This window comes from Ostreococcus tauri (assembly GCF_000214015.3).
Source record: "Ostreococcus tauri WGS project CAID00000000 data, contig chromosome 07, whole genome shotgun sequence".
Classification (NCBI taxonomy): Eukaryota; Viridiplantae; Chlorophyta; class Mamiellophyceae; order Mamiellales; family Bathycoccaceae; genus Ostreococcus; species Ostreococcus tauri.
The window spans coordinates 283,141-300,676 of NC_014432.2; the positions used below are offsets into that span (position 1 = coordinate 283,141).

At 59.1% G+C, this 17,536-nt stretch overlaps 9 protein-coding genes across 9 annotated transcripts in view; 2 read left to right on the forward strand and 7 right to left on the reverse strand.

Annotated features, from left to right (window-relative positions):
* On the reverse strand, positions 1-3,166 carry OT_ostta07g01850 (unnamed product; the record flags this gene model as incomplete). The annotated part of the gene is made up of 1 exon (XM_003080248.2): positions 1-3,166. A coding segment is annotated over one exon (3,166 nt), but the record flags the coding sequence as incomplete, so codon positions are not given.
* Positions 3,167-3,575: 409 nt separating this feature from the next.
* On the forward strand, positions 3,576-4,450 carry OT_ostta07g01860 (unnamed product; the record flags this gene model as incomplete). The annotated part of the gene is made up of 2 exons (XM_022983774.1): positions 3,576-3,779; positions 3,980-4,450. 2 exons carry the CDS (start codon positions 3,576-3,578, stop codon positions 4,448-4,450), a joined length of 675 nt encoding a protein of 224 aa, XP_022839406.1.
* Positions 4,451-4,553: 103 nt separating this feature from the next.
* Positions 4,554-5,211, reverse strand: OT_ostta07g01870 (Cyclin-dependent kinase, regulatory subunit; the record flags this gene model as incomplete). The annotated part of the gene is made up of 5 exons (XM_022983775.1): positions 4,554-4,584; positions 4,696-4,732; positions 4,798-4,849; positions 4,991-5,051; positions 5,159-5,211. The coding sequence occupies 5 exons, from the start codon at positions 5,209-5,211 to the stop codon at positions 4,554-4,556; spliced, it is 234 nt and encodes a 77-aa protein (XP_022839407.1).
* Positions 5,212-5,381: 170 nt separating this feature from the next.
* Positions 5,382-8,312, reverse strand: OT_ostta07g01880 (Alanine-tRNA ligase, class IIc,anti-codon-binding domain; the record flags this gene model as incomplete). The annotated part of the gene is made up of 1 exon (XM_003080252.2): positions 5,382-8,312. The coding sequence occupies one exon, from the start codon at positions 8,310-8,312 to the stop codon at positions 5,382-5,384; it is 2,931 nt and encodes a 976-aa protein (XP_003080300.2).
* A 120-nt stretch (positions 8,313-8,432) lies between these two features.
* OT_ostta07g01890 (Folate receptor-like) lies at positions 8,433-9,593 on the reverse strand (the record flags this gene model as incomplete). The annotated part of the gene is made up of 1 exon (XM_003080253.1): positions 8,433-9,593. One exon carries the CDS (start codon positions 9,591-9,593, stop codon positions 8,433-8,435), a length of 1,161 nt encoding a protein of 386 aa, XP_003080301.1.
* A 112-nt stretch (positions 9,594-9,705) lies between these two features.
* Positions 9,706-10,680, reverse strand: OT_ostta07g01895 (Folate receptor-like; the record flags this gene model as incomplete). The annotated part of the gene is made up of 1 exon (XM_022983776.1): positions 9,706-10,680. One exon carries the CDS (start codon positions 10,678-10,680, stop codon positions 9,706-9,708), a length of 975 nt encoding a protein of 324 aa, XP_022839408.1.
* Positions 10,681-11,041: 361 nt separating this feature from the next.
* Positions 11,042-11,662, forward strand: OT_ostta07g01900 (Streptomyces cyclase/dehydrase; the record flags this gene model as incomplete). The annotated part of the gene is made up of 1 exon (XM_003080254.2): positions 11,042-11,662. One exon carries the CDS (start codon positions 11,042-11,044, stop codon positions 11,660-11,662), a length of 621 nt encoding a protein of 206 aa, XP_003080302.2.
* Positions 11,663-11,689: 27 nt separating this feature from the next.
* OT_ostta07g01910 (Calcium/calmodulin-dependent/calcium-dependent protein kinase) lies at positions 11,690-15,736 on the reverse strand (the record flags this gene model as incomplete). The annotated part of the gene is made up of 1 exon (XM_003080255.2): positions 11,690-15,736. One exon carries the CDS (start codon positions 15,734-15,736, stop codon positions 11,690-11,692), a length of 4,047 nt encoding a protein of 1,348 aa, XP_003080303.2.
* A 370-nt stretch (positions 15,737-16,106) lies between these two features.
* The window catches only part of OT_ostta07g01920 (Armadillo-type fold), a gene marked incomplete at both ends in the record, with an annotated part of 3,321 nt that continues 1,891 nt past the window's right edge, over positions 16,107-17,536 (reverse strand). The window contains one exon of the mRNA XM_003080257.2: positions 16,107-17,536. This exon is cut by the window's right edge and continues 1,891 nt beyond it. Coding sequence (XP_003080305.2) covers positions 16,107-17,536 — 1,430 coding nt within the window.

The window sequence follows — 17,536 nt, forward strand, 5'->3', positions numbered from 1 at the left end:
ACTCAAGCTGCGCGACGAGCTCCTGCTTGGAGTCTTCCTTCGCGGCCTTCATCTTGCTCTTGAAGTCCTTCTCCATCTTCGCCACCTTGGCGGCGTGAGCAGCAGCGAGACGCTCCATTTTACCTTCCCAGAGCGCGTTGAGCTTTTCTTCAGTCTCAGAGGTATTAATCTTCTTGGAGTTTTCGCTTCGCATCAGCGCGTAAAGCGCGCGTCGCTCGCCTTGAAGCGAGCGCTTCAGGCTCGTCATCTGTCCTTCGTACTCAGATTCCATAGCCGCGCGCGTTGCCTTTTGGGTAAACTCAAGCTGCGCGACGAGCTCCTGCTTGGAGTCTTCCTTCGCGGCCTTCATCTTGCTCTTGAAATCCTTCTCCATCTTCGCCACCTTGGCGGCGTGAGCAGCAGCGAGACGCTCCATTTTACCTTCCCAGAGCGCGTTGAGCTTTTCTTCAGTCTCAGAGGTATCACTCTTCTTGGAGTTTTCGCTTCGCATCAGCGCGTAAAGCGCGCGTCGCTCGCCTTGAAGCGAGCGCTTCAGGCTCGTCATCTGTCCTTCGTACTCAGATTCCATAGCCGCGCGCGTCGCCTTTTGGGTGAACTCAAGCTGCGCGACGAGCTCCTGCTTGGAGTCTTCCTTCGCGGCCTTCATCTTGCTCTTGAAGTCCTTCTCCATCTTGGATACCTTCGTGTTGTGCGCCGCGGCAAGACGATCCATCTTACCCGACCAGAAAAAATTGAGTCTTTCCTCAGTTTCATTGATAGCCGTCTGCAGTGCATCAGCGGAGAAGTTCCTCATCTTAGCAGATTCGTTCATCGCGAGTTCATAAAGCGCTGCGCGCTCGTTTTTCGCCGTTGAGAGCTGTTTGTTAACTTCCGCAATCGCAGCCTCCTTCTCGGCCATCAACTCGGCGGTGATTCGTAGTTCCTCACTCTTCAATTCGGCACTGAGCTGGAGCTTCTCGTCTTCGTGAAGCTTGAGTTGATCTGCGACCGCCTCAACAAGTTCCTGTCTCGATGCGGCGATGTCGCGCGCGTGAGCTTCCTTGAGCTGTTCAAGGCTTCTCGTGTGCGCGCTTTGAGCCGCGGCCGCAGCGCTCTCGTAAGTCGCCTTGAGCACAGCCATCTCGGATCTTATGGAGGCGATATCCTTGGCTGTCGATTCCTTCATCTTCTCGAGGCTTGCCGCGTGCGCGCGTTGAGCCGCATCCGCCGCACTTTCGTACGTCGCTGTGAGCGAACGCTTGAGTTCGCTCATTGCAGCATCGTTCGCCTGCAGGTTGGCCACTTCAGCATCTTTCAGCTTGCCCTCGTACTCGCGCTTGAGTCGCGCCATCGAATCAGAGTGTTGTGCCTCGAGCTCCACTTGTTTCTTTTGCACTTCCGCGATGAGCCTCTTCTCCGCCTCGACCATCTCAACACGTATGGCGTCGGCGTCATTCAGCTTACCATCGTAATCGCGCTTGAGTTGTGCCATCAAGTCAGCATGTTGCGCTTCGAGTGCGGCTTGCTTCTTCTGCCAGTCCGCGGTGATCTTCGTCTCCGTTTCTGTCAACGAAGCACGCAGTTCAATCTTCCAAGCTTCTTCCTTCTCCTTCATGAGAAGTTCGATCGCTTGTCGCTCAGAAAGTGCCTCAGCGATCGCGCGCTCAAGTTCGCGCTCCGACTGTGACCGTATCTCAGCGACAGCGCGCTGGAGCTCGCCCTCCGATTCAGACTGAATCTCAGCGACGGCGCGCTGGAGCTCGCTCTCTGATTCGGACTGAATCTCAGCGACGGCGGTGACGAGCTCAGCTTGCGTCTTGTTCGCAACCGCCACAGTCTCTTCGAGCTTGGAAATGAGTGTGAGCTTTTCAGTTTCAATCGCAGTGATTGTTGCGTGCAATTCGGTGCTGGCGGCTTCCTTCAAATAGATAACCTTTTGCAGCTTGCCGACTTCGGAGAGCATCATCGCTTTTTGGGCGTGGTACAAGCCCTTGGCGGCGCGCACCTTTGCGAGGAGATCCTTTCGCTCAGCGTCAAATTGCTCAGCCATGTTAATAACTTCAGCTTCGAGCTTAGCGATCGTATTCTTCAGCAGCGCCGTGTCGCGTTCAAATTGCTCGCGCATGCGTTGCTTTTCGATTTCGAACGCAGCCTTAGCGTTATCGAGAGCCTTCGCCTTGTCCGCGGCGGCGCTCTTGTTCTGATCGCGAAGCTTGCCGATTTCCATCTCGAGTCGAGCGACTTCCGAGCGATGGCGCTCTTCTACACGTCGCATTTCACTATCGAAACCGGACTGTTTCGCCTCCAACTCAGCCATTTCAGCCTCGAACTCTTTCATCATGACTTCGCGAAGAGCCTCGAGACGTTCAAAAGACCGCGCCCCACGTTGCATGGCGGACCGTGACAGTTCTTCGCTGTACGAACGCCTCAAGATAGACGAATCGGCGAGCGAACGAACGAGGAAAGCCACCGCGCACGTCGCCGTGGCCGCTGTGACCGCGCTGAGCACGCACGCGACGCTCACGCCGTACGCCTGCACCATGACGATGGACAGGAGGGAGCCGAACGCGTACGTCAAGCACGTCGACAGCGCCCCTGGGACGGTGGACATCCCACCAAACTTGCTCCAAAAATACGCCGACACGAGCGTCGCAACCGTAGTTGCGCTCGCACGAATCGCGCTCGCACCGGGCGTCGTCGCCCAAGCGAGACCGCCGAGCTTGACAAAGGCGTAATCCGCCGCGCACACCGCTCCGACCACCGCGCCCGCCGCGAGCAGCGTTCGCGCGACGTTATCCGGCCCGCTCGAGCTCCCACCCCCCGTTCGCCGCACCGTCGTCGCCGTCGTCGTCGTCGTACGCTCGCTCGTCGCGCTCTCGTACGTAAACTTCAACCCGCCGTCCGCGTTCGACGCGGCGACGACGCCGGCGCGCGCGATCGCCCCTCGCCCACCCCGCATCGCCCTCCCGCGACCGACGCGCGCGACGACCGATCGCCGCGTCGTCGACGCACCGCTCGCGTCACCCTCCGTGCGTCCGCGCGCGCTCGCCGTTCGTGCGCTCACGCCGTCGTGCGTCCCCGTCGACGTCGTTCGCCCGTTCGTTCGCCATCGCGCGACGTTATCCGCCCATCGCGCGCCACGCCCGCGCGCGTTCGCCCGCGCGATCACCGAGGTCGACGACGACATCGACGAACGATCGCGCGCGCTCGGACGTGCGGCGTCGCGGCGTCGCGCGTGGACGCACCACCGCCCATCGCGCGCGATCGTTCGCCCATCGCGCGCGAACGCCACCCTGACACCCCATCGGTGTGGGCGAACAGTGTGCGCGCGCGATCGACACACCGCCGGTGTGGGCGAACAGTGTGCGCGCGCGATCGACACACCGCCGGTGTGGGCGAACAGTCTGCGCGCGCGATCGACACACCGCCGGTGTGGGCGAACAGTATGCGCGGTCACCCGAGCGATCCAGGTGGGGTAGGGTTTAGGGTATAGCCCCGTCGCACGCGCGGCATCTCCGGCGCGCGGCGCGCGCGAGGCGGTCGCGGTGCGCGCGAGGCGCCCAGATCGCGACGGGCGCGCGGTTGACGGCGACGGCATGGCGAGTCTGTTCGCGCGATGCGTCCCGGGGTCGATCGACGCGCTGGAGGCGGCGGCGCGAGGGATGATGCACGCGCAGCTCGCGCTCGGATTACTGGGCACGAGCGCTGGGTTTCACGGCTCGGGGTACCTCGCGGGCGTGGTCGCGATGTCCGCGCTAGGCCTCGTCGCGATCGAGACGTCGACGAAAGCGTTGCTCAAGGTGCGCGAGCGCGACGGCGCGGATGGGGGGGGGAGAAGGGCGCGGACGAGGGGCGCGCGGGCGCGGTTTCGCGTCGGAATGTCGCGTCGAATGACTTCGCGTTCGAATTTTGCGTCTTTGTGATTTCGTCATCGCGCGCGTCGCGTGGGGCGTGAGAATGAGAAGACTGACGTGCGCGCGCGTTCGTTTGCGATTCGTAGTACACGGCGGCGACGTATTGGTTCACGATATGGCTCGATATCATTTGGTTGGGAGTGTACCTGAGGGACGCGATTGATGAGACGAAATGGACCAACTCTATCCACCGACGAGGGAACGAGTTCGCGTGCGGAATGATTGTCATGATTTGTTTGCTCAGAATCCCTCAGTTCTTCGTTTGGTGCAAGATGTGGGATCTGGGCTTCCGATCAGGCGCGCCGCAAGCCTCGCGATACGTTGATTTCCAAGCCAACCCGGCCGCTCGTACTGAGTTCGGCTCTCCTCCGACTCCGAGCGGTTCGGCGTTTGCGCAACCGCCGCGATCGCCGGCCCCGTCATCCACGCCGCCGCCACCTCGCCCAGTTCAATCGATGGTGGTGTCGCCGACCGCTGTTGCTCCTCCAGCTCCTCTCGCCCCGCCCGCCGTTGTTTCCTTCACGCCAAGCGGTGGTGATGCGTACCAACCGCAATAAATATTCAATGGCACGATTAGCCTCGTCAAATGATAAATATGATTTTGCTAAGGATTTGCTACTACAAACAACTTTGTCTCATTTCGCCGTTTCTGCTCCTCACTCACTGTGGAGGCGTCTCCGTCAGCGGACGCCTGCGAACGAAGCACGCGCGCGAGGTCAGAGGGGTCTCGCGCGAAACGTAACACTCACGAATGTGCGCGAAAAAATACAATCCTCTGTGCGACGAGACCGCTTTTACGCACCTGTATAACATGATGTGCGGTTCGGGTCGGTGAATCGCTGCGCCAGTCGCGAAACAAGTCGCCGTCAGTCTCAAATCTCTCCCACGCACTCACTCGACGCACCGTAATGCACCCATCCTCTCGATTGCTGTACACCCAATCCGCGCCACTCGGTCTGCGATTTACGAACGCACTCACTCGTCAGTCACATTCGCGCCTCCCTCCGCGCGCTCGCCGCCCAGGGGAAAGAGCGCGACGCGCGCTCGCATCCCGTGCGCGTCGCGTCTCCATCGCTTCATCACGCGCCAACCCGCACCTCGGTCAACAAACGGTTCTTCGGAAGGAGTTTCGCGATGTCCGGAGGTAAAACCACGTGTCTGGTCGCGCGCACACGACGCGAACACTCGTCAGTCGTCCGTTCGTCTCTTCACGAAATCCGACCGATACATCCGTTAAACGCGTCGACGCGACTCGGTAGACGCACCTGTACTCGTACACGTCGTCGTAATACTTTTCGCTGTACTGAATCTGCGGCATATCGAGCGCGTTCGGGGGCGAAGTGACGCGTTCGCGACGAAGACGCGCGAGAGAGATGCTTCGGGAAAAATCGTTCGACAGCTGGGGTGAAAATTCAAACATTTAGGAACAAGACAGTGCTAGGAATCGTGTTGGCGGGTGGTTTTACAGCGCTACGTGAGGTCGTGTGATCACTTGTCGAGCGCGGTGGTGAGCGTTTGCAGGGCTTCGTCCAAAGCGGCGTCGAGCTGGGTGGCGTCGCGACCGCCGGCTTGGGCGAAACCGGGCTTGCCGCCGCCGCCACCACCGCAGCGCTTCGCGGCGGCGCCGAGGACTTGTCCAGCCTTGAGATCACCGTCTTTTTGGACCTTCGTGTCGAAGAGGGCGACGAGACCGACGTTGTCGCCGTTGGCGCTACCGAGGATGACGGCGGCGCCGTCACCGAGTTGCGTGGCGAGGTTTTCGGCCGCCACCTTGAGCGCGCCGGGGTCTACGCCGTCGAGGCGAGCGACGAGCACCTTGGATTCGCCCACAGCGCGAGCCTCGGAGACCAACGCGTTGGCCTTGGCGACCGCCAATTCGCCTCGAAGAGATTCTGCGAGCTTTTGCGCAGCGACTAAATCCTTCTGCATACCGGACACGCGGCTGGCAATCTCCTCGGGGGGCACTCGAAGAGTGCTCGCGAGCTGCTTCACCACCGCGTCTCGCTGTTGCAAGAGCTCGACAACGCCCGCACCGGCGACGGCTTCGATGCGTCGAATGCCGCTCGCGATACCGGCCTCGCTGATGATTTTGAATCCTCCGATTTCTGCAGTGTTGGAGACGTGCGTACCCCCGCAAAGCTCCATGGAGATGCCCGGCACGTCGACCACTCGGACGACGTCTCCGTACTTCTCCCCAAACATCATCGTCGCACCCTTCTCCTTCGCAGCGGCGATCGGCATCTCCTCAGCGGTGAGATCCGCGCTTTGGGAGATCCAACCATTGACTAAAGTTTCAACCTCCAGCAGTTGCGCCTCGGTGACCGCCTTGGGACAGTTGAAATCGAAGCGAAGTCGATCAAAGCCGCACAGCGAGCCAGCTTGTGAGACGTCGTCGCCGAGAACCTTCTTGAGTGCGGATTGGAGTAAGTGCGTCGCGGTATGATTGTTCCTCGCGCGTCGGCGAGCGTTTTCATCAACGTTGGCCGACACTTGACTACCTTTCTTAATAGAGCCCTTCACAACAGTCGCGGAGTGGACGATGATACGACCACCTCCAGCCTTCTGCACGTCGGTCACTTTGAGCACCGCGCCATCGGCGGAGTGAAGGAAACCGTTATCACCGACTTGACCACCACTTTCGGCGTAGAACGGAGTGACATCGAGCACGACGTCGACACGCGCGCCTCCAGAAGCCTCCTCCACGGACTCTCCTCCAGAGACAATCGCGAGAACGTTCGAGACGTCGCTGGAAATGTTGTCGTATCCAATGAACTCACTCATCGCACCGAGTTCGTCGGCGACTTGAGCCAAGGCATTACCAGCGGTGACGTCCACGGTTTGATGCGCCGCCTGGCTCATCGAGCGCTGTTCTGCCATCGCCTTCTCGAAGCCCTCGAGATCAACCGCAATCCCAGCCTCGGAGGCGACATCCGTGGTGATATCAAGCGGAAAACCATACGTGTCGTACAGCGTAAACGCATCCTTGCCACTCAACCCAGACTTACTGTCTTTAGCCTTCTCGATTAGTTCGGCGAGCATCTCTTCGCCACGGCCGAGTGTTTTCTGGAAGCTCAATTCCTCGCGTTCGAGCTCGGCGAGGATGCGCGCCGTATTCTTTACCACCTGAGGATCGCACTCCTCTGACATGGAGATGGCAACCTCGGCGATGGACGGCGTGAACGCACTCTGTCCGTCAGCCGGCTTGATTCCAAGAAGACGTCCGTTGCGCACGACACGACGCAGAAGGCGTCTGACGATGTACCCTCGGCCGATGTTGGACGCGAACACGCCGTCAGAAATCATGTACGTCACGGCACGCGTGTGGTCGCCAATCACCTTAAGTTGCTGCTTTTGCGTGGCACTGCATGAGGCGTAGTCTAGACCAGCCATCGACGCCGCCTTGTCGATGATGGGTCTGATGAGATCGGTCTCGTAGTTGTTTGAGACACCCTGAAGAATCTGCGCCATGCGCTCGAGACCCATACCGGTATCGATATTTTTATTCTTCAGAGGCTTGATGCCGCCGTCCGCATCGCGATTGAGCTCCATGAAGACCAAGTTATAGAACTCGATGAAGCGCGAATCGTCGTCTAAATCGGCCCCGTCCAACCCGCGCTCGGGGTGAAAGTCGTAATAAAGCTCCGAGCACGGACCGCACGGACCGGTCGGACCGGCGGCCCAGAAGTTATCCTTCTCGTCCATGCGCTTGATGCGGCTCTCCGGAACGCCCACGACGTCTCGCCAAATCGCAAACGCCTCGTCGTCCTCGCGAAACACGCTCACCCACACCCGCTCAGGGTTCAATCCGAACTCATTCGTCGCCAGTTCCCACGCCCACTCGCACGCCTCTCTCTTAAAGTAATCCCCAAAACTAAAGTTTCCGAGCATCTCGAAAAACGTGTGATGCCTCGCCGTGACCCCGACGTTTTCGATATCATTCGTCCGCACGCACTTCTGCGTCGTCGTCGCTCTCGGCATCTCCCGCTCTCTCTGTCCCATGAACACCGGCTTGAATTGCAACATTCCCGCAATCGTGAGTAACACCGTGGGATCCTCCGGCACGAGCGACGCCGACGGCTGCCTGGAGTGTCCTCTCGCCTCGTAAAACTCCAAAAACCTCCGACGAATCCCTCGTCCGCTGTTATCCTTCCCCTCGGCGTTCGGGTTCGCCCGCGTCCCGGTGCTCTGGTCGTTCGTCGCCGTCCCGAGCGCGCGAACGCGTCGTCGAGCGCTGGCAATCGACGACGCGCGCGATGCGGTCGACCCGAGGGCGAGCCTGAGCTGGGTGACGAGCGATTTCGCGGCGCCGTCGACGCGCGTGCGCATGACGACGACGCGCCGACGAGCGACGGGCGAGATGCGCGCGCGTGCGTGCGCGAGCGCGGGCGCGGTGGCGTGCGCGAACCCCGGGCGAGGCATGGGAGTGAGGCGTAAGCGGAGGGCGAGGTCGATGACGTCCCGTTCGCGCCTGGTAGGGCGAACAGTCGCGCGGACGGATCGACACGGTTTTGTCTACTGAAACGCGTCGTCACAAATGATTTATTCGCTAAAGTGGGCGAGGATGATTTGTTTTAGGGCTTTCATGCGCTCCACCAACGCGGGGCTCATCATCGCCGCGGCGTCGCCGCGTAAGTTTTTCTTCCCGGCGCTCTGGTAAAAGTTGTCGACGATGACGTCGATGAGGGCGAGGAGGTCTTTGGGCTCGCACCAGAGAAGGTCGGTGTTGGCGCCGACCTCCTCGAGCTCCGGTCCTGGGGTGAAGGCTTCTTCAAGGGCGTTTCTTTGATCTATCGGGTCCTCCATGGAGAGGATGTACTTCAAGATGCGGACCTCTTTGGGTTGCTGACGCGCAGTCGTGTCCTTCATCTTAAAGTACAAGTGCGCCATGACGTCCTTGATCTCATCCTTGGTGTACTGGCTCTCCTTGACGCTCATGTACGCCTTGGATGCGGTCAAGACCAACGCCGGGGTGATCTGATTCGCCATGGCCAACTCGTCGATCTTGGCGTCCATGGCGTCCAAGCTATCCGCCTGCAGGATGTCCTGCAGCGTCTGCGTCGCCTGCTCGATCACCTGCTGATCCTTCGACGCCTCATCGTACGTCTCGCACAGCGACAACAACAGCGCCGCTTCCTTCGTCAACTCCTCCTTCGCGTTATCGTCCTCTCCTTGCGCCACCGCCTCGAGCTTGAATCGTAACCACGTGAAGAACTCCACCGTAAACTCGCGCCTTCTCGTTGCGACGAACCCCTCCCACATATCCTTCTCCCTCTCACGTATCTCCTCCAGCGTACGCGCGTACGCGTCCACGCGCTCGTCCAGGGCCATCAGCTTCCGTCTCAGCGCGCTCAGACGCATCTCATCGTCCGGATCTTCGCTCTCTCGCGCCCGCTCCGCGCACCGCTCGAACACGCCGCCTCGCAAATCCAGCCACTTCCCACTGAACGCCAGCAGAGCGATCCAATCCTTCTCCTCTCGCCCGTCGAACACGTCCACGAGTTTATCATACGTCGCCTTGGACTTCTGCGCCAGGGCCTCGCTCTCGCCGTGGTAGTTTTCGCGCGCGCGGCGCCGAACGAGCGCGCGAGAGTTTCGTTTCTGCGGCGGCGCAAATTTTTGATTCGTCGCCGTAGCGCGCGTCTGCGACCGTTTCGACGCGCATGCGGCGCGCGCGGACGCGGAGGTCGACGCGGCTGACATCTTTCGGTGGGGACGATCGACGCACGCGAGGACGGCGACGCGCGCGAAGGTGTGAGGACGAGGACGAGCTCGAGCGAGCGTCGGGCGACGGAAACGAATGCAAAAGATTTCATCACAAATAATGCGCGCGAGATCTGCGCTCGGCGGCGTGGCGAGCGGCGTACCTGGAGTTGACGGATTTTTTCCTGTGCCATCTTCGAAGCGCGAGGGGGATGACGCGGTTGATGAGGACGTACGCCAATCCCGCGCCGCCGCCGGCCAATATCGCGGCTCGTCTCGCCGAGCTCTCCTTATTCGATTTCAGAGAAAAGCGCTTGGCCTTGGTCTTGGTCTTCTTCGCAGGTCTACTCCTAGCATCATTCCTCTTGGAGTCGCCGCGCGAACGCGAACGATCGCTCGACCGCCAGGGATCCGACGCGACCGCCGCGCCGTCAAAGCACCATCGCTCTCCCGGTTTCACTGGGTCCCACCCCGCCGCCGAGCACATCTCCGCCCCCTTATCCTTCACGTCCCCGATCCACTCACTGAGTTTAGTGCAAATAACGTCCCCGGGTCTACACGGCACCAACCTCTGCGCGCCGTCCTCGGAGAAAAAATCGTTCCGACACGCTCCGTACAAGGCGTCGCACGCCGAGGCGCAAATCGGCGTCCCATCCGCCGTCCCCACCCTTCCATCGCACACACTGCACTCCACCGCGGCCCATGCATCTCGGCACGTCTCCGAGAATCCATTCAACTGCATGTGCACCACTTTCGCCCGCACCGCGTCCGTCTGCGCTCGTCCGCAGCACGTCTTCGCTCGATGCGCGTCGCAAAACGTCATCCCTTTCCCTCTCCCCGGCGCCGACCCCTCACGCGCGAACGCCTCGTGCGCGCGTTTACTCTTACACGTCTCCACCGTTCCCGCCCCTCGCGCGACGCCTCCACCGCACAGCACGAGCACCAGCGTCACCACGATCGTCCGCGACATCATCCCGCCCATCGTCCCGATCCCGACGCGCGATCGCGATCCCACCCCGTCGCGCGCGCGCGCCCGCGTCCGCGCCACCGTCGCGTCGACGCCGCGGTGGATGTATTTTCCCTCCATCTCTCCCGAGCGCGACGCGCGCGGACCGTCGTCGCGCGCGACGCGCGTCGTCGTCTGGGCGGTCGGTCGCGATGCCGGGACGTCGCGTCGATGGAATGATGTCCCCGCACGCGCGCGCGCGCGACGACGCCTCGGCGCGTGCGTCGTGCGACGGGGTGTGGATTTAATCGCCGTCCATCGCGCGGGCGACCGAGGGACGCGGGCGCGCGCGAGGGCCGAGCGGGCGACGCGCACGCGCGCGGCACCGCGGGAGTTGGAGATGTGGAATCTGGCGACGACGCGGACGCCGGTGCCGCGTCGCGCGGGCGATGGGAGGGCGTCGAGCGGTGGCGGTGGACGGCGACGTCGGTGGAGCCGAGGGATGGGTCCGCGGCGGGGGACGACGGACGCGGATGACGGGGCGCGGATGGACGGCGCGCGGGCGGAGGTGGCGCTGACGCGGGCGCCGGAGTGCGCGCTGACGTGGAGCGAAAACGGGGCGTACGCGGTGCGAGGGACGATGACGGTGCGAGGGGTGAGCGCGACGAGCGTGTATAATTTGTTGACGGATTACGAGGCGTCGCCGAGGGCGTTTCGGGCGGTGCGGAGCGTGCGGGTAATCGAGTGCGAGGGCGACGCGTGCGTGGCGACGAACGTGTACATCGAGCAGGAGTGCGAATGGAAGTTTTTTGTCTTCGGTGGGGCGTTCCCGACCGCGTTTGAGGTCGAGGAGAGGGATGAGGAGTTGAAGATGCGGTGCTCGCTCGCGCCGGGACGGCGGGGGACGGGATTTTTGCGGGACTTTGAGGGCGCGTGGGCCGTGGAGGACGGCCCGGAGGGGGTGCGCATCGAGCATACGCTCATGGTCAAACCCAAGTTTACGCCGCCGTACGCGAGCAAGGTATTCGTCCAACAGGTGGATCAGATTTTACAAGATCTCTTGGTCGAGATAGAGAGCTGGAACGGAGCGCCGTACGACGCTCCGCCGCATCGTAGGGGATAGTATTTGTTAAACAAGTATGATTTGCGCTCACGCCCCGGAGATTATCAAACTGATGCCGCACAAGAGCAAGAGGAAGCACAAAACCGTCTTTATCGTGGCTTGACTATCCTTCATCATCTGAAAGATATCCTGACCAATCGCGACGCCGCCTATGCTCACGATGGCGATGACAACATACAGAGGAACATCGTCCGACGCGAACTGGTTGTGCTTTTCGTCCACAGCAGACTTGATCGCGTAAACCAACACTCGCACAAAGACGTTCGCCGCCGTGATGACGGCCCCGTTGCCCTTTTGGACCGCCTTGGACATTTTAATAGGGGCGTGAAGAAAGTAGAGGATGATTGGTGGGCCACGGATGCCGCACAAACCGCCCAAGAAGCCACTCGCAAAGCCCATGCCGACGGTCCAAATCTTGCCTTCCGTCGTCAGAGCAGTGCTCGAAGATGCCACTGGGATATCTCCTGAGGGATCACTCTTACTTCCACGGAAACCGATGATGATTGTGATATCATCGGTACGATCTTCCGAGGATATCCAGCGCTTATACGCCTCGCCCACGAGAGCACGACAAGCGTCCGCCGGATTGTTGTACAACGAGCAGACTTTCATAACCTCGTCAGGGGCGATGAAATCGCTGATGCCATCGCTACAGAGGATAACGACTCGATCTTCGGCTCGTAGAGCGTAGTGCTCGATATCTGGCTCAGCAATGACGCCAAGCGATTCCGCCATGGAATCGCCGAGCGAGCGCGAAAACGCCGTCCCTGGATTCTTGCCCTTAGCGGCGTACACGCGCAGTTGCTCTCCATCATCAACTTCTTTCAAGGAAAGACTCTTTCTGAACTTTCGCATCGGTGAGGCGTGTGTTTGTGCGGCATCGCTGTCTATCTGTGACTCCTTCATGACGCGGCCACCGGAGCTCTCAATACGCTGGCGCTCAGCTGGATCGGTGAGCGTGTGCTCTTTCATCAGCACTTTAGCCTCTAGCGTTCGGCCATCTTTGGCACCGATTTTACCCACCATGCAGATAGAATCACCAACGTTCGCTATGCACAAGTTCGTGTCGTCCAGATACACGCACACGGATGTCGTGCCAGATTTTTCGTCATTTATCGACTTGTCGTCGTGGAGAGCTTGGTTCACGACCTCGTGTGCGTCGCGAAGAGCCGACGCGGCATTTTCACTTCGGCGCATCGTAGACTCAAACTCTTTGAGTATGTGAAGTTTCGCAAAGTTGGAACACACATCGCCGGTGGTTCCATGACCATCAAAGACTGCCGCAAAATGCTTGCCCTCGCGTCCGGCAACATTCGCCTGGAGATCGAAGGAATCTTGGTTCTTCTTCAGCCTATTAAAATCAGTCGGATAGTATCCCTTTTGCGACAAGGCTGCCCAACGAATGTTCGAACCGTCACTACAGGTAGTCACGTGCTCCTTCATGGTCAATCCGGCAGCCACCTCCTCATCTGTCAGGTAGCCGTAAATGTGCGCATCCTTGGGCCACTCATGTGGATACGGTGCGTCCGTGACGTCACCAACGTCGATGCAGGCATGTTCGTCTTTCCACGCTATCAACTGTGCTGGCAAAGAGAGCACTTCGGCCTGATGCTTCCGCCTCGCTGCGTCGCCGGGATTCTCGACCTCAAGGGTTGCCATCATGTTCTGAATGGCGAGTTTGTTGAGGCGCCCGAACTCTTCTATCTGCTCTTGCGAAAAAACCAGCGGTCTCTTTTTATGAGGCACGATGTGCGTTTCATAAGAAAGGCGCTTCATATGATTGTGCGCAATCGACTCAATGAGTAAGAGGTCGTTCTCAGACAATGGCTCATCTCCGTTGAGCCATTTCTTGTGCTGTTTTGCCGCGAAAGATTGCCCTCGCACAAGATTTTGGAACTGGTAAGAAAGACCGGCAGCGGCTGCCGCCTGTCGACCGCGTTTCGCGCCATCGATTAAAGTGCTCACGTCCTCGAGACCCAACACGCTACCTCTGCGCTGCCCCATCCCGAAGCGGCGCTTGCCGATGAAGTCGTATATTTTTTTTATCGTAGCTTCTTTCTCGCTCAGCAACTCTTCATAGTGAACCTTCAACATCAAGTGAGAATGCGTATCCATAATTGGTAACACGGCGTCTTGCAGTCCGCACCACTTGGTGAGGATTGGGTAATAGTGACAGTCCCCTACGGGCGTCTTCATGAAGGACATCGCAACATCACGCGGGTCGCGCACGAGGTACAAATAGCGCAGGCGATGCTCACCGTAGTACTGAAGCAGCATGTCATGATACTTTGACATTCCCATCGACTTGCACATCCAAATACGCTTGTCGTTTGCAATCGTGAACTCGTTGTAGACGAAGTCGAAGATGGCAAGAAGATGCATACCCTTCGGGAGAGTAGTACCTTTGGCCGTTGCTCGGAGTACGTCAAGTTTTTCCGTAACGAACCTCTCACATTCAGCGCGATTAAAGTTAATTAACGTGTTGTGAATGGTGAGCCAAGGAACTTGGTTACGCTCCACAAAAGTACATACGTGATCAATTAGGATACGTAAGTATTCCGGATCGTCGAGATTGCCAAACTTGTCCAGAATGGGCATAAAGTCTCGCATGATGTGCGGAGGATGAGGCGACGCGAGGTCCTCGCGCTCATCGAGCATAGTTCGAAGCCAGTTGGAGCCAGAGCGCTGCGAGCCGATCATGAAGAAGGCCGGCGCGCTTTCATCGACTTTTCTCTTTTTGTATTGCCCAGTATGCGCCAGCCCAGAGATAGGTGCCGAAAGCGTCATTGTCATCCACTCATGGGCAAGCGCACCAGACGCATCTAGACGTTTCATAGGATCTACTTCAAGTAGTGCGCGGATGAAATTCTTCGCAGCCTCAGACTTGTTTCCCCAAATGGGATGTTTGAAGTCAAAGTGGCTCTTTTGCATCTGCTCAAGGAGTGGAGGATCAGAACACTCGTCGTCAAATGGATGGAATCCAGCCATAAGGTTGTACGCAATGACTCCAAGACTCCAAGCGTCACAAGCGGCACCGTATTCGACTTTGTACGTGCTCCCCGGGTCCAACATCTCAGGTGAGCTGTAGTTTGGCGTGCCAACAAAAGTCGAGTGTTTGCCCGCATCATTGATGAACTCGGCGAGACCAAAATCAGCAATTTTCACCACTGGCGCGGAACCCGCGTTCGTCGCCGCCTCGGCGAGCATTATGTTCTCCGGCTTAAGATCACGGTGTATGATGCCGTGCGCTTGCATAGTTTTGGCGGCTTCAAATAGTTGTCTCATTATTTGGCGTGCTGTTGCCTCCTCGTACGCGCCGTTGTCCGCGAGGTGATCAAAGAGCTCACCGCCGTGAATCAGTTCCATCACAAAGTACCAGCGAGCGTCCGTTTCGATCACCTCGACCAAGCGAATAATGTTCGGATGATCGAGATCTTTCATAACTTTCGCTTCCATCCTGGCCATGTCATCGGCCGTCATTATCTTCGCCTGCTTGTCGCTGATGTTCGGTCCCAGTTTCGTCTTCTGGATGATTTTCATCGCGAATCGCTTCTTTGACTGTTTGTGTTCGGCAAGTTTTACGACGGCCTGCGACCCGCTCCCGAGCTCCTGAAGCAAGTCGTAATCGCCGATCGAAGTTTCATCGTCTCTCGTTGGCGCGACGCAATCGCGCACCACCGTCACGACTAGCGCCCGATTCCTGTACAGCTCGAAACACGCGACGCCGAGCACGAGGATCCCCGCGACGAGTTGAATCACCTCGACGTTCACGTAATCCCCAGCCAACTGCCCGAGCGGCGTCGACACAATCGTCACCGGCAAAAATAATCGCATCAACGATCTCGTGGCGTATTTTCGCGGATTCGCGTTCTTCAACAACAGCGGCTGCGCCGCGAGCAGCGAGAGCGACTGAATGAAAATCGCCCGCCTCGCGTCGACTGCGTGTCCGCTCACGTCCGCGATCTGCACCACGAGCCAGTACACTATGGCCATACCGAACCCTGTGACCGCGACGCCGGCGTTACCGACGAACGCGGCGAGCGATAACACGGCGTACGCACTCGCGGAGACCATGACGCGCGACCGTTGATCACGATGACGATGACGACGACGACGACGACGACGACGACGACGACGGCGCGCGAGACGTCACGACGACGAAGGAGCGCGCGCGTCGTCGGTCGATCGCGTCGATGTGCGGCACGTCGAGAAGAACGCTCGCGCTCGAGGCCGAGGAAGGGGCGAGGCGTCGGAACAGTGCAAAGTCGGAACAGTGCAAACGCGATCCCGTGAAAAAGGCTAGACGACTGAACGCCGTGCCGCGGCGCTCGACGCGGAGCGCCGAGACGCGTGGGGAGAGTTGAGAACGCATCTACAGGGCGCGCGATCGATTTGGGGGTTATTTCGTGCACGTGCGTGTTGATGATTACAAGTACAGCGTCGTCTACGCGGTGGAGGCCAAGACTTGCTCGGCGAAGAAGCGAACGTCGACATCGGGGTCGCTCTGCAAACCGACTAGAATCGGTTTGATTTCGCTTTGAACTTTTACCCCATCGATGGTCCCAATGATCGGAGAGAGCGCCTTAGCGGCGTTGAAGCGAACGTTTGGGACCGTGTCGGTCGTCGCGTGCTTGATGATGGGCAAAATCTCCCCCAAAATGACGTCCTCTCCCACGGCGGGGGCCAAGAGAGACAACGCACGAAGAACCGTCAGCCGGTACAGGTAGTGCGGCGAGGACATGAGCTGTTTGATGCGCGGGAAAATGTACTGAAGCGCCCAGCTCGAGCCGAAAATTTCCGTCAGGTGGAACAAGTTGTTCGCGGCCGCTTCGCGGATGGCGTAAACGGGGTCTTGCACCCACTGCAGGCAAAGCGAGTTGAGCATGTCTTCGCCGCCCTCGCCGGCATTGTCGTTCCGGAACAAGAAAGCCGTCCCGATTTGCTGCGCGAACACTGGAATGTACTCAATGATGGCTAGTCGCACGCGCCAGTGCTTATCCTCTGCCAACTCCTTGATGGCCGGCAGGAGCTCTTTGGCGAGCATTTCAACCCCAATCACAGTGTTCACTTGATCTAGCTTGCTGATGATGTTCAATCGCACATCCGGGAACTCATCCTTGAGAAGGATGAAAAACACTGGAAGCAACTTCTCCACCGTCAATTCCCTGCCCATGGTCGGCGCCAAACCCAGGATGGCCGCCGCAAGTGCCGCTCTCACATGCTGCGACTGATCCGTAGCGAGTTTGTTCACTTGAGGCAAGATCTTTTCAGAGGCGTACTCCGGCCCCGCAAGGGCGCAGAATTCTGATATCTTACCCGCCGCCGAAATTCTTACCTCTCCTTCCGTATCGGCGAGCAAACTAATGAATGCATCGAACAAACCCGTCGCCGCGTGTTCAGCGCCCACAACCTCGCACATTTCGTATATTTGCTGCGCAACCGCATATCTAACGCGCCAGCTCTTGTCTGCGGCGAACTTGAGCATGATCGGAATGATCTTGTTCGCACAATCCGTCGTACTGAGCAGCTTACCCAAAACAACGCAATCCTCGACGACGAGCAGTCGCACAGAGTCTTGGTCGTCACCAGTCAACGCCGCAAAGTTCGCCAACAACTCGTTGACGATAAAGTTTGCCGAGCTCACCTTGGCGATCTTCCCCAAATTTTGCGCCGCCGCGCGACGAACCATGGGTGTTTCGTCCGCGCAAAGTTCTTTAAACAGTTTGGTCAAAGTCTTACGCATTTCCAATTGCGATTCTTCCGACTTCTCGAACGCCGTCGAGAACAACCCGCACGCGCTCACGCGCGCCGTGAACCAATCTCCCCGCGCCAATCGCTCGATTAACGGCACGAAGTACTTCCCAATTCCCCCGG